We start from the raw sequence: 15120 nt of genomic DNA, 5'->3' as shown, positions 1-15120 counted from the left end.
TAGAACATTCTTCTTACTTCCCCTTTTCCTTGTCATATCCAATACTAAGGTAAGGGAGCCTTGTCCTTTATGCTACATAAGACATCCTTCTTGAGTATGCACAACCTTGTGCTTCTTGTGTGGTAAACATTACAATGGAGATGCCCCTCCTAATATGTCTGAAGTGCAAGTTCTCTCCAGTACTGGCAAGTAACAATCATAACAATCGCTGTTATGCTTTGCATTGCATTACAGGTTAGTTTTTTAGTTTTTGAAGGTCTTATCTGCACCATGTATCTGGGCCAGTTCCTCCTGATGCAACTGATGTGGATCATGAGTTCGTATATAAAAATTTCAGTTTTGCTCATAGGTGTCTCTCAGATGGACAATACATACAGGGAAAACAAGGATGGATGAAGATATATTTGACCAGCTCCTAGTACTGGGTTCAACAGTTAAGAAGTAAGATGGGCTGTGAATTGATTTAGAAGATGTGGGTATATAAAAGCTTGGAATGCTTGATGAGGTTTTTTTTATTTTTTAATCAACGTAGGTGGAAGTAAACATTTATTAACATTTGGTCAAGTGTAGAGTAACTTGCATTTGTATTTTCATTGTTATTAATGGAGGTATGTAGAGATATACAGAAACCTTGAGACAGTTGTTTTTCTATTGCATACAGACTAGCAGTCCATTGGAAACAGAGGATGAAAGCATGAAGGTTAGATCTTAGAGGGCGGCAGTTCTTCATGCACAGCTTTTGTCAATCTTGATTTTTTTGTGTGTTTTGTTTTCAAAAATAAAAACATGGGAAACCAAGATCAAATGATGGTGGACAGGAAGGGTGACATCATCAGCCAGAAAAACACCAGAAGTGCCTGAACACCCTCATTCAAGTCCAAAGGTGCTAGTTTCTTCAACCGCTGTCAGCAGCTTTTCATATAGCATAGAATATGAGGGGTAAGGTGGAAGATCCAAACGGTTGAAACATGTGTGTGCCCTGCAAAAGGAAAATATGTTACACGTTAAATTTAATCTAAATAACTTGAGAAAATAAGAACTGAGAAAACAAGTTCCTACTGAGACTCAAGACATTCAAGTTCACCCAAGAGACAGAAAAAAATTCTATTGAAGTAAAACTCTTAAATTCTGTCAAAATCTGAGGCACTGAAATGTATATGCACATACACATGAATATTTCAAATAGAAGACATAAGCTAAGAATCGACATAACATGATTCTCTGCTATCCCTGCATTTGGTGTTGCAGGGATCTTCATGGAGAAGAACGCTGGAGGTCACTGAGGAGCTAGAGTCTAGGGCCTGATAGAGAGAAAAATCCACTACTATAATTTTGGTTGTTTTGAGTTTTTCCAAAAAAATGCAACACAGTTGTACATCCAACATGAGCAGCTAGTAAGTTTTGTACCAGTGGACAAGCATAATGTGATTAACTATACTGATAGCATGGGCTCAGCATGTGTTTATAGCAAGGCAGGGCTGACTGATGAAAGACCATTCAGGGATCTGCTAACTGAAGAAGGAAGGTTGCTGAAAATGTTCCTATAAGTCAGCTGTTGGCCATCTGCTACAAGTCTGGCCTTTAAATGTTATTTATTTGTAGTAGCCAAGGCAAAAGCAAAATATTTTGGGCAGAGCAAGCTGCCAACTCGATGACCCTCTCTTCTCCCAGTTCTGTCATTGTATTTACCCTCAGTTGGCAGCACCTTCAAAAGAAGCTGTGGAACAGTTTCCATGCATACCTCCACCTTGTTGCAGCTTTTCTAGTAGCAGCAATTAGGCCCAGATGCAGACTGCACTTCACTGTGTGAGGTGCTATACAAATGTGGAGCAAAGAAACAGTCCCTGACCCAACAGTTCATCCATTTCAACTAACTGAAAAAACGTAGAACTCATTCAACAAACAGGAGGGACACATTTTCATTAAAATGGTTTCATTTTTTTCCATCAGCTTGGAGTTTTACATGATGCTAGAAATATTTGTTTCCTCTTGCTTCCTCTGACAAATGTGAATTGACAAAACCATACAGAAGGAAATATAGCTTCAATGGCTAACAACATCTAAGTTCCTGGCCCCTAGTATTTTTAGAAGACGTGAAATTGGTTTCCTTTTAGCTTTTCTATCTCATGCTTTAATTCAATGTTATTTCTTCAAAACTGAAGCAGAAAAGCTATCTTGGAGAAACTATTTGAAACTGTGCTAGTCATCTCTTAGGCCACCCACAAAGTGAGAAAAACATGATACTGGTAGATGGGCTGGCCTGAGACATGCAGATTCAGAGGGAGAGTTTTATCAAGCACCAGTGGTGAATCATTAAAAGCAATCAGGCAACTGAAATAGCCAGAAGCAAGTAATCTTCACTGCATCACACAATTTCAATTAGGAGAGCTTTTACCATCTTTTTTTCCCCTTCTGAATGAAGATTTGTTGGCTGGTCACTCTTAGAGTGTACAATAAACACAGAATTTGCGGAAATGAGCTGGGAACACATGTGAGTTAGTGAAAAAAGAACACTAATAAAGCCATTATTTGATACATATCTTGACATTAAACATGGCAGCTCATATGTATTATCTACCAGTAGCCCTGCACTGTTTATTATCTCAGGAATCTTTGGCAGCTTAAGTTGTTTCTACAACCCATTGCCAATTCGTATCAACCACTGGGAGTTAATTAACTGAAGGATTCTTGTAGTCCGTTCAGAAAGTGTTTATCATAGGCAAGAGAGGACCGTTCAGAGACAGCCAGTCTTGAAGAGCAGAGCTGCCTGGCTGCAGAACTGCAGCATAGTCATGGTTGCTCAGGTGTGGATTTTGCTAATATAAGTCTGCTGAAACTGAAGTATTATCTTTTTATGGTACTGAACACAGTATGGCACAGTAGGTGCTCTATATGGCACATTAAACTGTATGAGACCATAGCATCTCAGACATTGCTGGCATGAATCCTATTGTGTGGTGCAGACATATCCACTGCCACTGACTCTGATGTTTACTTTCTTAAAGACATTCATCTTGACTGATCATCATCCATCTCATTTCATATTGGTTATGAAACAAACTTGCAATAATGTTGACTTTTAGTCATTTGTGCTGTTTAAACTCAGAAAAAAGATCCATTCCTTTTCCTATTAATGAGGTTTACAGAAATGGACTCTTCTGTAGAAGGTCTCAAGGAATTTATTGTTGGGAGAAACTATTACAAAGAACGGAAGAAAAAGTTTACATGTTTAGAAACACTGAAGCATTTTGCCAATCAACACTCTTATGTTCTCCAGCAACTCTATAGAAAAAAATCCTTTCGCTCCAAAAATTGCCATAAAAAATGAAAACTAATTTTCAGGAGTCCTATGCTGATTGTGTTTACACTTCTACTTACTTAAGGTGCAAAACAGCACCTTAAGCACAGTGCTGTGCTAAGAGCAAAACCTGAGCTCAAACTCAAATTCTGGTCTGTGAAATTAATGTGGACCTACTGCAACTGTGAAGATGCCAGTGAAGCCATCTCAATCTTACAAGAAGATAATTATGTGTAAAATTGTACAGTATACATTCAATGTGTCTAATTGGTTCTTTGTTGCAAAAGTCAGAGATGGTGTCTACTTGTTTAACTGAAGAACATATTCTGCCTCCAGAATATGGACTGGGACTGGGACTCCATCTCATTCAGTGTTCCCTCTCTCCTCAGTATTGTTGTGCATAGTGCCTTTGCCTCTTGGAACTGAAAGCCGAAACCTTTATTTTCCAAACCGGACTAAAGACAAATTGCTCAGCCTCTAGTCTGTTTTATCATACTGCTGTCTGATACTGCAGTACACAGGGCAATGAAGAGGCAAGGATATTTCCCATAAGATCCACTGTTAACTTTGTGGCCTTGTCCTCCAAAGGGGTAAGTTCCTCCCAAATGATGTTGACCTCGTACTACTGATCCCAGTGAGAGTGACTACAGTAAGCACAACCCAGGGGACACCTGCTGTTTTGTAGTACTGGGCTTGCTGCACTTACTGGGGTGAAAACATTACATCAGCAGTGCAAGAAACAGTCATTGCAATGAGGAAAGTCTTTTGTCCTTGATTAAGCCTCCTACCACATAAGCCTGCTGACATTTGAGAGGGTGTCCAAGGAGTGAGAGGTCTGGAATAAGAATTAGACTGGTAAAAGCTTTTATGGAAAGGATTCTGGCTTTTCTAGAAGAAAATGCAAGATAAAGTTGTGTAAAAAACCTCTGACCCTCATGTGCCCTTATCCTCCAATAAGTAAAGTAGTAAATGGACTACTTAAAATTTCATTCTTCCTGACAGTCTGTCTTTATTGCTCAAAGAAGTTTTGGTGGGTCTGAACCTTTAATCTTGCTCACTGTTCACAGTGCTGTGCTATTTCTTTTAAGAATTCTCTCTAAAAATTATAAGCTTTTAAGATTTTTGCATTCTTCTTTGTCACTTCCTTTAATTCCCAGGATGAGTGTCCAAAGACAGTAAGTGTGTACAGAACCCTCTCCTATCTTATTTGTAGCTTGAACCTATCAATTAAAATAAGACTTGCATTCTAATATAACCATGCCTGTCAGGCAGAAACTGGCTATTTGTCCTTTTTACCTTGCTTTCTGCAGATGAACGCAAACCCCCTTCTTTGATCAACCTCAGGACTCACAAGCATCAACTTTTGTTCCTTTTGTCTGTAAGAAGGAACACTTATATGCTGTCTAGAAACCACTGCTTAATAGAGGAATGTAGATTTGCAGATGGTTTTTCTGTTGTACGTGAGAAAAGAGGAAAGAGAAGAGGGATGGGAGATAAGGAATGATAAAAGACAGCAAAGCACACATACTCAGTCCACTGGGAAAGAAGGAAATTATGAGAACAAAGTTCTTTGTACTCATACACAGTCTTTTTTTTAATTGCTATATGGGGTTCTGGGGTGATTAAATACTTGATCATGTAATAGAGAGGGAAAGAATTATCTTACAAAAGATCAGATATTTACTAGCACTGGCAATCTTTATTACACATTACAATCTTTATTACACATATTACACAGACAGTATGGTGGTAATCACTAATAGTACTCTGCTGAATGAAAATCTCTTTTGATGAAAGGGGAGTTGCAGCTCAGCATTGATGGGGAAAGCGACCTCATTGCATCAAGTGTGATTATTTGAATCACTGGTATACATCCTGATGTTCTTACTTAATTGATACTCAAACAGAAATAACCTTGGAGCTGAGAGGAGTTTTGGCCAGGTGAGGAGCGCAAGCAGAAGATGGGGCAGTGGCATTCGTAGGCACTGAACACTTTTGCAGGCTGAAGTTTTAAGAAGAGGGAAGATAGCTGTAGTAGAAAATACTGTTAGTTCTTTGCACAGGTTTGTTTTGGGCCAGGAGTTCTGCTCCCAACAATACCAGATGAAGCTATGTTATTCCAGCAAGAAAGCCGGTGTCCATTAATGTTTGGTGGGGAACAAAGAATAAGTTCCTGCAAAAATACTGCTAAAATTGGTTCCATGTTAAATATCTGCAAGACCCACAAAAGGTGAAGAGAGGCTTCCTGCTTCAGAAGAGGCTATAGCTGGAAGAATTCTCCATCCATCCCTACTCGGGACACCAGTTACAAGAAGTAAAATATGTAACTCCTTTATTTTGGGAGAAAGTTTTACATACTAGATAGGGAGAGCAAACTCAACCGTGATGAACAAGTGGTTGAACCTATTACCTATTGAGTGTTATTTCATATGACAAGCTACATCAGTTTGGAAGAAACCATGCTGCCAGTTTACGCTGACAGATGCGTAAATCTGGCGGTCTCTTCGGAGCCTTCTTTAGGGTCATCATCTAGTGATCTGGGAGTAAAGCAGCACCTCTGAGCTGTACAGTACTAATGTGTGTGGACTCAAAGTAAATATAGCCAGGAATAATGTGTCAGGTACACATGCACACTCCAGAAATAAACCACTGGTGTAATCTAAGTCTTATTTGTCTTACATGAACGTATTACACCACTGTTACCCTATTCATGAACAAGTGCACCAATTTAGAATGAAGTTACGGGACTCACAATATTCCTGAAAAAGTCTTGCTTATCCTCAGTGCTTCCAAGAAGCAGTCTCAGTGTTACATATTAGTGGTTACTCTTTGAGAAGTGTTGCATTTTAGAAATTTACACCATGCCTCTTTTCTGGGAATGCCACATTGCTGTTGCAAGTGCAAAAGCACGCCTGGTTTAGGTATTATCACATCTGTGCTCACTATAAGCAAATGGTAGTTGCATTCTCCATTATCAGAGTGTAAGGACAAGATGTAAAGGCGAATCGCCTAACTTCTTCAGCCATCTGGAGCAGGAGGAGTGAGAGAATACAGAAAGAGTCCTAGACTCTCCTGATAGAGCTAAAAGTTATCTCGGTATTTTGTAAAGCAGCTGAAAACCCAAAGGCCAGACTAACCTACCCCCAGTGACCCACCACCTACCTGGATGTCAGGAAAGCCAAATGCATCAGCTTTATGCAAGCTTCCATGATACCTCTCACAGCATCACATTTATTGGGGCAGGGCCTAAGAACTAAGGCCAGTAATTAAGAGGTGCAATCCATACCTAAGCACATAAACAACTAAATCTGATGATTGCTAAGACATGAGAAAGCTGAGTTTTTTCCTAAGACTTTGAACATGTGTAGCAAGGGTAACCTTCACTGAAATTGTAGGAGTTGTTAGAAGGACAAGGGAATTTGTTGTGGTTTATTTTAAACAGCTAAAGTTAGTTACACTCATATTATATTATAGGGGCCAAAAGGCCTACAGGATATGACATATGACTTTTTTTTAGCCTCTAAGTCTAAGTAAATATGTAAGTAAATCTAAATAAACATGAGCAATCCATAATCAGGCATTTAAAAAAAAGTTTAAAATAACAATTGTTTAGTTGCTTAGCTAAGGATTTAGGGAGCCTCCAGGTTTAGCCTGGGTGTTTTATGTATTTCTTAACACTGTGTATACTTGGCAGCACCCCATAATTTTATAAAAATGCAGGTAATAATTCACGGTGATCAAGCTGTGTTTATTCCCCACAAGCAAGTGTTGTCTCTCTTTCCCCTGGCTAAAATGAATGCAGAGCTCTAAGACTTCTAAAAGTTGCTAACAACTTTCACCTGGAAAAGAGGCCTCCTTCAGGGAGAGCAACAAGTTTGGTGATCAGCAGACAAACATAAAGTTGTCAATGTGAATGTCTCGGGGCTAACTGAATCTAGGTCATAAGTAATGCCTAGGTTCACAAAGAAAGTTAAGCAGAGCAGAAAGAGGCCAATCACCTTTTCAGAATTTGATGGGTCAGCCCAGGGCATTTTCTGTGCACGCGCCAAGGTCCTCCCTCCCCTCTCACCCCCTTCCATCCCAGAAGGCGTACAAAGAGAGCTCTGCAAACATGCTGCACAAGTCTGTGATTCCCATTTGCCTGTCTACAGGCAGAAATGCCCCTGGTCAGATCTGAAACCCTTACACAGAACCGGACTATTTATATGCTGCAAAAGGAGGATCAGGCCTACGCATAGCAAACTGTAGCTCTCAGGCTTTCTTTCCACATTGCTGGCTGATGCTCAGAGGGTATGAGTCATCTCACTGACCTTACATGTTTTCATCTGTTTTTAAATCTCAGTGCCTAAATCTAGCTTTCATGTAACTCTAGTTCTCCATCTAGTTTCTGTAGCGTCTTTATGGTCTATGAACATAAATCAGAATATACCAGGTGCGATTCAACGGACCTATTTTAAAAGGCTGTGTTCAGGTGAGATGAATTGTGCCTTAAAAACAGTTACTTCCCTTCTCCTAACTTTAGAGGGAGTCAGTGCAAGATGTCACCTCAGAATGTCTGCTGATATAGTGCCCTGGTCCACTTCCTCTGTCTTCTCACTGCAAAAGCATAGACTTGAGCAGGCTTGTACTGAGGGTGACCATATTTGGACTTTCCCTCTCCAGAGGACTCTGGAGGTCTGCTCAAGTCCATGTCTGATAGTGTGCTTCTGGGTAAACAACACAGATGACAAGTAACTAGAACACTAGATCAGACCCATTGTTAACTGATGGTCTGAATATATCTGCCAGAAGAGATTTTTTTCTTAGTGCCACAGAAGTAGCCTCCTTTGGACTACAGCTGAAAGCAAATGGTAAGAGCCACATGAAAGCATCCTTTGGAGGGCCAATGTTATATAAAAGGGTCACGTAGCAAAAGTATCTCAGATATGCTAAAATGTGGCCCCATGAAAAATATTCTGTAATCTCAATGGGGCAGAGCCTCAGGCAACTGTAAGGACATTCAAGAAAAGGTGACTCACTTCGGTAAGGAAGGATGAGTGCTGCTGGGCACGGATAAAGTGCTGGAGCAGAACTCAAAGCTGAATGTATCACTGGCTGTGCCATGGCTCTCTTGGGCAGCCTTAGTCAGACTACCCCTCTGTGCCCTAGTCCTTTTGTTCTGAAAAGAAAGATGATCCCTCCTTTGGGGAAGCACTGTGAAGTCATGGAATCGTAGAATCATAGAATGGTTAGGGTTGGAAGGGAACTTCAGAGGTCATCTAGTCCAACCCCCCTGCAACAAGCAGGTACATCTCCAAGCAGATCAGGTTGCTCAGAGCCTCATCCAACCTGGCCTTGAACGTTTCCAGGGATGGGGCTTCCACCACCTCTCTGGGCAACCTGTGCCAGTGTTCTACAATTCGCATTGTAAAAAATTTTGTTCTAATAGCCAATCTAAATCTACCTCTCTCTATTTTAAAACCATTACCCCTCATCCTATCACAACAGGTCCTACTGAACAGCCTCTCCCCATCTTTCTTGTAGGCCCCCTTGAGGTACTGGAAGACCGCTATCAGGTCTCCCCTGAGCCTCCTCTTCTCCAGGCTGAACAGCCCCAACTCTCTCAGCCTGTCCTCATAGGAGAGGTGCTCCAGCCCTCTTATCATCTTCATGGCCCTCCTCTGAACCTTCTCCAACTGTCCATGTCCTTCTTATGTTGGGGGCTCCAGAACTGGACACAGTACTCCAGGTGGGGTCTTACCAGGGCAGAGTAGAGGGGGAGAATCACCTCCCTTGACTTGCTGGCCACACTCCTCTTGATGCAGCCCAGGATGCGGTTGGCCTTCTGGGCCGCAAGGGCACATTGCCTGCTCATGTTGAGCTTCTTGTCCACCAGCACTCCCAAGTCCTTCTCCTCAGGGCTGCTCTCAATCCATTCTCTGCTCAGCCTGTATTTGTACCTGGGATTGCCACGACCCAGGTGCAGGACCTTGCACTTGGCCTGGTTGAACTTCATGAGGTTGGCCTTCTGGGCCCACCTCTCCAGCCTGTCAAGGTCCCTCTGGATGGCATCCCTCCCTTCCAGCGTGTCGACGGCACCACACAGCTTGGTGTCATCGGCGAACTTGCTGAGGGTGCACTCTATCCCACTGTCCATGTCGCCGACAAAGATGTTGAACAGGGCCGGGCCCAGCACGGACCCCTGAGGGACACCACTCGTCACCGGTCTCCACTTGGACATCGAGCCGTTGACCACCACTCTCTGAGTGTGGCCATCCAGCCAACTCCTTACCCACTGAGTGGTCTGTCCATCAAACCCATGTCTCTCCAGTTTAGAGAGAAGGATATCGTGCGGGACAGTGTCAAAAGCTTTGCACAAGTCCAGGTAGATGATGTCAGTTGCTCGTCCCTTGTCCACCGATGCTGTGACTCTGTCATAGAAGGCCACCAAATGGATCAGGCACGATCTGCCCTTGGTGAAGCATGTTGGCTATCACCAGCCACCTCCTTGCTCTCCATGTGCCTTAGCATGGTTTCCAGGAGAATCTGCTCCATGACTGCCAGGCACAGAGGTGAGGCTGACCGGCTTGTAGTTGCCTGGCTCCTCCTTGTTCCCCTTTTTAAAAATGGGGGTTATGTTCCCTCTCTTCCAGTCATCACTCTGTATGACATTATGGCTCATTTGCTCCTAGTTGGCTGACTGAACTAGATGTAACAAATTGGGTATTATCACCACATGGTTTGAAGTCCCTTCACTAAGCTTCCTCACGATGAAAAAGTGGAACCATCAGAGCAAATGAAGGGATTACACTCAAGTCGCTGGTCAAAACTCACAGACAGATTCTGGCTTTCGTGGTTCTGTAAACTCACAAGTATTTTTACTAGTATTTTAGAAGTAAAGGGAACAGAATCAGCTGACAGGCTTCTGCTGGTCTGGATCTGTTCCAGAATCAAAATAAGAGAACTAGGTTTGGACCTATAGAAATCTTTATCTTAATCATTTTGCAGGATTCAAAGTAGCTTAAATTGAGCCTCCAAATCGAAAAGGCACCAAAAGAAAACACTTTTATCTGAACGTCATTGCAGAACAAACTGATAACTGGGTTTTTTTTTTGCTGTTTTAAGATGTCCTTACCATACTCATTATCTTTCACTGGCAGAGAAATGCAAAAAAGTACCAGGCTCACCTTTCCACAGCACTTCTGTTTTTATATCCTAGTTGGGACATACCTTGGGAGGGAGGTTATTTTCCCCCATTTCTCTATACAGAAGCGCCGTAGCCCATTGCTCCCTCGGAGAGCTGCAAAGCCCTCGTATGGCACGCTTGATGTTCCAGTGACGAATTGCAACAACCGGAGTCTCTGCTCATTGTTAAATCTCTCCACTGCTGCCCAGAACCACCGTATTACTATGTGTCCATCATGGTAACCTAAACCAAGAAGCAAGAGAGAGAAATTAAAATCACTCCCTCTAAATGGGAAGTGTAATCTTGAAAGATGTTCCCACTAGCATGGGGCAGTAGATCTCCTACTGAAATGATCCTGACCTAACATTATATCTTTTTCTTGATGAGCAGTAGGTCCCAGCCCCCATCTCGTCCTGGTTGTGGATATTACAATATTACAAACTCATTTGAAACCTTGAAACACAAATATATATATTTGAGGTACATTGGCCTCAGAAATCCCTTGGCAAGAACTGCGGTTACCTGCATGAGATATAAAAGACCAATTGCGATATGCCACACAGTGTGAGTCCTAATGGCTTAACAATTTCTGGTTCCCAAATAAATTCTCTTTTGGATTGCAGTAGTGTTCAACACATGGAGAGGAGCTGCCACAAGCTCCTCCTGGCAAACCTCCCACCTGAGGGGCTCTGTGCCTTGGTTTGTGCTAGTGAAAGCCAGCATAAACCCAGGCTGAATCTGTTTCAATAGCTAAACAGAAAAAAAGGAGGAGGAGAATAACTTGGGAGACCAGCTGTGCTTGCGGTAAGCTGCATATTTCAAGGTAACACAAGAGCTGGGCAGTGAGAAGCAAAGACTTAAACACTGTATTTCAGGGCAGGATATGTGAACCTCAAGGACTTTCCTTTTATAGTGCAGAACTGGTGGATTTAACATTTATCCATCATCCAAAACAGCCTGGATAAATGATGTTCAGCATTTAAAGCAAAACCAGACCAGGCATTAGAGGTGAAGGGAAAATATCCAACTTGACATAGTTTAGGCTGAGGGGATGGTTAAGCCAGATCTGTATTTTGTTGAAGTGTAATTGGGAACTGTGAAATTCAGCTCTCGAATTCAGCTCCTTGCTGAAGCCAAAAGGACCTGTGATACTACTTTCAGTGAGGCCAGGAGTTCATTCACAGTCATCTGAGTAAGTAACTTTTAGTTCTAATACTGAAAATCCTTTTCAGTACTTAATAGTCAAAACTTCTGTTAAGTTGGTAGTAATTGAGTGGGTAAAATCTGGATAGAAGTAGCAGAAGCAGTTTCAGTATTATTTCAGCTGTTGATCCAAACCTGAGATCTTACTTATCTTACTTCATGAGTTATTCTTCACAAAAACTTCCTGAACAAAAAAGAGCATTTCCCTCAGGAGAGACAGAAGGAAAAGACAGACCAGGTTTTTCATGTTTTAGACTGAAAACAGTCAAGATATTAGTAAGCATCAGCAGGCAGTTTACCTCCACGATATTCTGTGTTGTTACGCCAGTCATTGAGATCTATTTCTGCAGTGCCAGCTATAACCAGCTCCAGTTCTCTGGCATCAAAAACAGAGACAAGCCTGGAGTCTACAACCTGGAACAAAAACCACTTGTAAGCAGAGTTTCAGACTGGAAATAAAGCAGATGCAATCTCTTGTAAACCTATGGCTTTGATGGCCAACTCTTTACTCTGACAAAGTCTGCATGCTGACAGCTAACGTCCACTCCTCTGCTCATAAATCTGTGCTCTTCTTCAGGGAGTGTGCTGATGTTTTGAGCTGCAAACAATGATGACACATGAGATTTGACCAGAATGAAGCAATACAAATGACAGGACATGATCTGTGTAGAATATTCTTCATTGTTACATTCATTCTGAAAAGGGATTTTGACAGTCAAACAAAGACTGGATTTATAATAGGACAATTTATATTTGTTTTGCACTGGAATTTGATTACAAATGTGTAGGAGTGCCCTCAGGTCTTCACCCACTGAAGATGCAGCTGAGGTTCACTTTCTTCATTATGTGAAACCAAAAGCTTTAATGACTTGCAGTATTCATAGGGAGAAAAGGCTAGTGAACCGCATACACACTTTAGTAAACTGTATGGAGTCACTCAGCCAACCTTTCCTTTCTACAGCAAAGGGCTGACCAAATATCTTCAGCTACAAAGCCATCCTCACTGGCTTCCACCCCCAGTAAATGTCAGTGCATGACTGCTTGAAGCCATCAGTTACCAGTACTATTCTGTGTGTCCATTATCTGCTGTTTAATTTTTCAGTGTTGCCATTCTTTCAGTTTATTTCCCTCTGCAAGATAGCTCTCAACTTCTACTTACATTATACAGCTGCCAGAGCAAGATTCATGCCAAAGCAACATCATTAGTAAAGGGGGCAAGAAGAGGTGACTATGTGGGCTGTTCCGCAAAGCCACAGGTTTTAATCCAGTTTTTGCCAGTCCTTGTAGGAGCTCTGGCAGAAGGATGTTCTTAGATCCAGGTCTTCAGCAAAGATAAATGAGCAAAATCCCAGCACAACTATTGGAGCAGCATCCATAAATACCAGTAAGATAATAGCTGACTGCATCCTAGGACCAACTTTACTGGAAAGAGTCCCTAAACATACAGTGTGTCACACCAGCTCCTCAATGAAGTGTACAATTCTTCACAATCTTCTTTTGTATCACAGCAGGGCAAAACAAAATTTGCAAATACCAATTTCTCTTACTATGTGAATGGAAAGCAGTATCTTTCTTAACTCTTGATCGTTATGCTTTATCATGTTCAGAATATAAATTTCTTTCCTTTCTCAATTGATGCTAAATATGCCATATTCAAAGTCCCTGTCTCTACAGATCCAGGCACTCCAGTTCCTTGCCATCTGTGTCTGTTTAGCTATTTCCTAGGGTACCGATGAAGCATAGTTTAACCATGGGGTCATCTCATTTAGATGAGGAATGGAAGACTGTGGGAGCATCGTTTTGTTACTTACTTCGTAGAAGCCACGGACCAGGGCCTCTGTTTGCTGAACCACTCCGCGTTCCACTCGCCACTTAACCATTCTCTCGATGTACTCTTTTTTATTCTTTTCTGTCACTGCTGTATTTGCCCCTCCAGACTTCAACTCTCTCTCTGTCACCTACAGAACAAAGATAAATAGCAGTGTTTCAAGTTTAAGTTGTACTTTGAAAATATAAGTGAAAAATATAACAGCCATATTTCTAGTTCTGGACTCATGGCCTCTTGTCCATTTGCAGTGGAAACAAAAAGCATAATGAGGGACACCCCCTCAGCCCAGCTGAAGCTGGACTGACCCTTACGTTACTTCAAACTGTACCAGCAAAGATTGATTTGGAGAGCACCATCCGTAGCCACGCACAATGTGCCGCTCTGGCCCATCTCTTCATACTCTCCTTTCCCTGCCTAAGAGCTGCAGAGAGGGTGACAACCATAGGAGCTTGCTACTTGCTGTAGATTATCCAAGCAATGGTATGGGAAACAACAGGATGGAGAGGCAATAACAATATTGGGATAGGTAGACTGTTTCATCAACTGGAAGGGATCTACTTGTCTCTTAGGCAACAAGTGTTACACTCCCCCAGGAGCTAATACAAGTGTTTACTCAACTGCCAATAGCCAAAGAAATTATCACAAAATGAATACTCCCTATGCACTACCTAAACAAGACCTGTACAGCACCCTACGCAGATGACAAATACAGTCACTGTGGGATCCACTTTTGTATCAGCCATCCAAACCTGATAAGTGTTTGTATTGTAAATAACGTTTTGTTTTTAAACCAAGAGCTACAGCATTTAATTGTGTTTTAATGGTTAATTTAATTGGCTTGGTTACTAAGGCTTAAGATTGAGAAGGGATTTAAGGAATCAATCTAGATTCTACCCAGCAAACACATACTCCTTCTTACATATGACAGAAAATAATATTTATCTTGCAATTATTTTCACATTTAATCTAGTGGATTTAAAAGGAAGAATGTTTTGCTCTCCTCCTCAGTTTTCTGCTGCTAGAACAACAATGTCTACCACAGATAGTAAATGAGCTGCATGAATACATATTCATTATTTGTATTATTTACATATTATTTATATTACTATCTATTTATTAGTCCAACAGATAGCACACAGCATATATAGTATTTAGGTCACTTTGCCTGAGGAACCTGTTGTAACATTATGAATTATGGAAATACTAAATGAGTCATCTAATCTGTAGCTTTGTTGAGAAACAGCAAGAACAAGTACGGGTGGCTGTAATGAGTTAGGAATTCTTAGCTGATTCAGGTTAAATTCCCAAATGTAGATCACTGCATCACCATTATACAAGCCACACTGCATCACCCAGAGAGTATGACGCTGGTCCAGCTACCATGCTATATTCTTCAAGACGGTGTGGCATTAAGATACACCCATCAAAACCAACAACTAAATGTCTAGCTTTAAGCATGACCCTAAGTCCAGATGTTCTGAATCTCCTGCAAGACTTCCCACAAACACCTAGACATGATAGTGATTCCTTCAACTTCTCATTATCCATATAATTTTAAATACAATTAGTTATCTAGAATTGGAGGCAGGCAATCAATAACAATGTATCCCTATTTTTTCTTTCTTG

General features: G+C 41.5%; 1 protein-coding gene across 2 annotated transcripts in view; it reads right to left on the bottom strand.

The window, feature by feature from the left end:
• Window positions 1-488: 488 nt before the first annotated feature.
• HECW1 (HECT, C2 and WW domain containing E3 ubiquitin protein ligase 1) overlaps window positions 489-15120 on the bottom strand; it is a 265943-nt gene continuing 251311 nt past the window's right edge. For both annotated transcript variants that reach the window (XM_086743039.1, XM_086743038.1), the window contains 4 exons: window positions 13478-13624; window positions 11966-12080; window positions 10508-10706; window positions 489-979 (listed from right to left, as the gene is read on the bottom strand). In XM_086743039.1, the coding sequence (XP_086599165.1) occupies window positions 868-979; window positions 10508-10706; window positions 11966-12080; window positions 13478-13624 (573 nt within the window). In that variant the 3' untranslated portion in view covers window positions 489-867. The remainder of the gene's footprint in view (window positions 980-10507; window positions 10707-11965; window positions 12081-13477; window positions 13625-15120) is intronic.

This window comes from Chlamydotis macqueenii, chromosome 2, assembly GCF_036417535.1.
Source record: "Chlamydotis macqueenii isolate bChlMac1 chromosome 2, bChlMac1.mat, whole genome shotgun sequence".
Lineage (NCBI taxonomy): Eukaryota > Metazoa > Chordata > Aves > Otidiformes > Otididae > Chlamydotis > Chlamydotis macqueenii.
The sequence above is the reverse complement of the archived record's forward strand: the minus strand, read 5'-3'. Positions and strand labels throughout refer to the sequence as shown.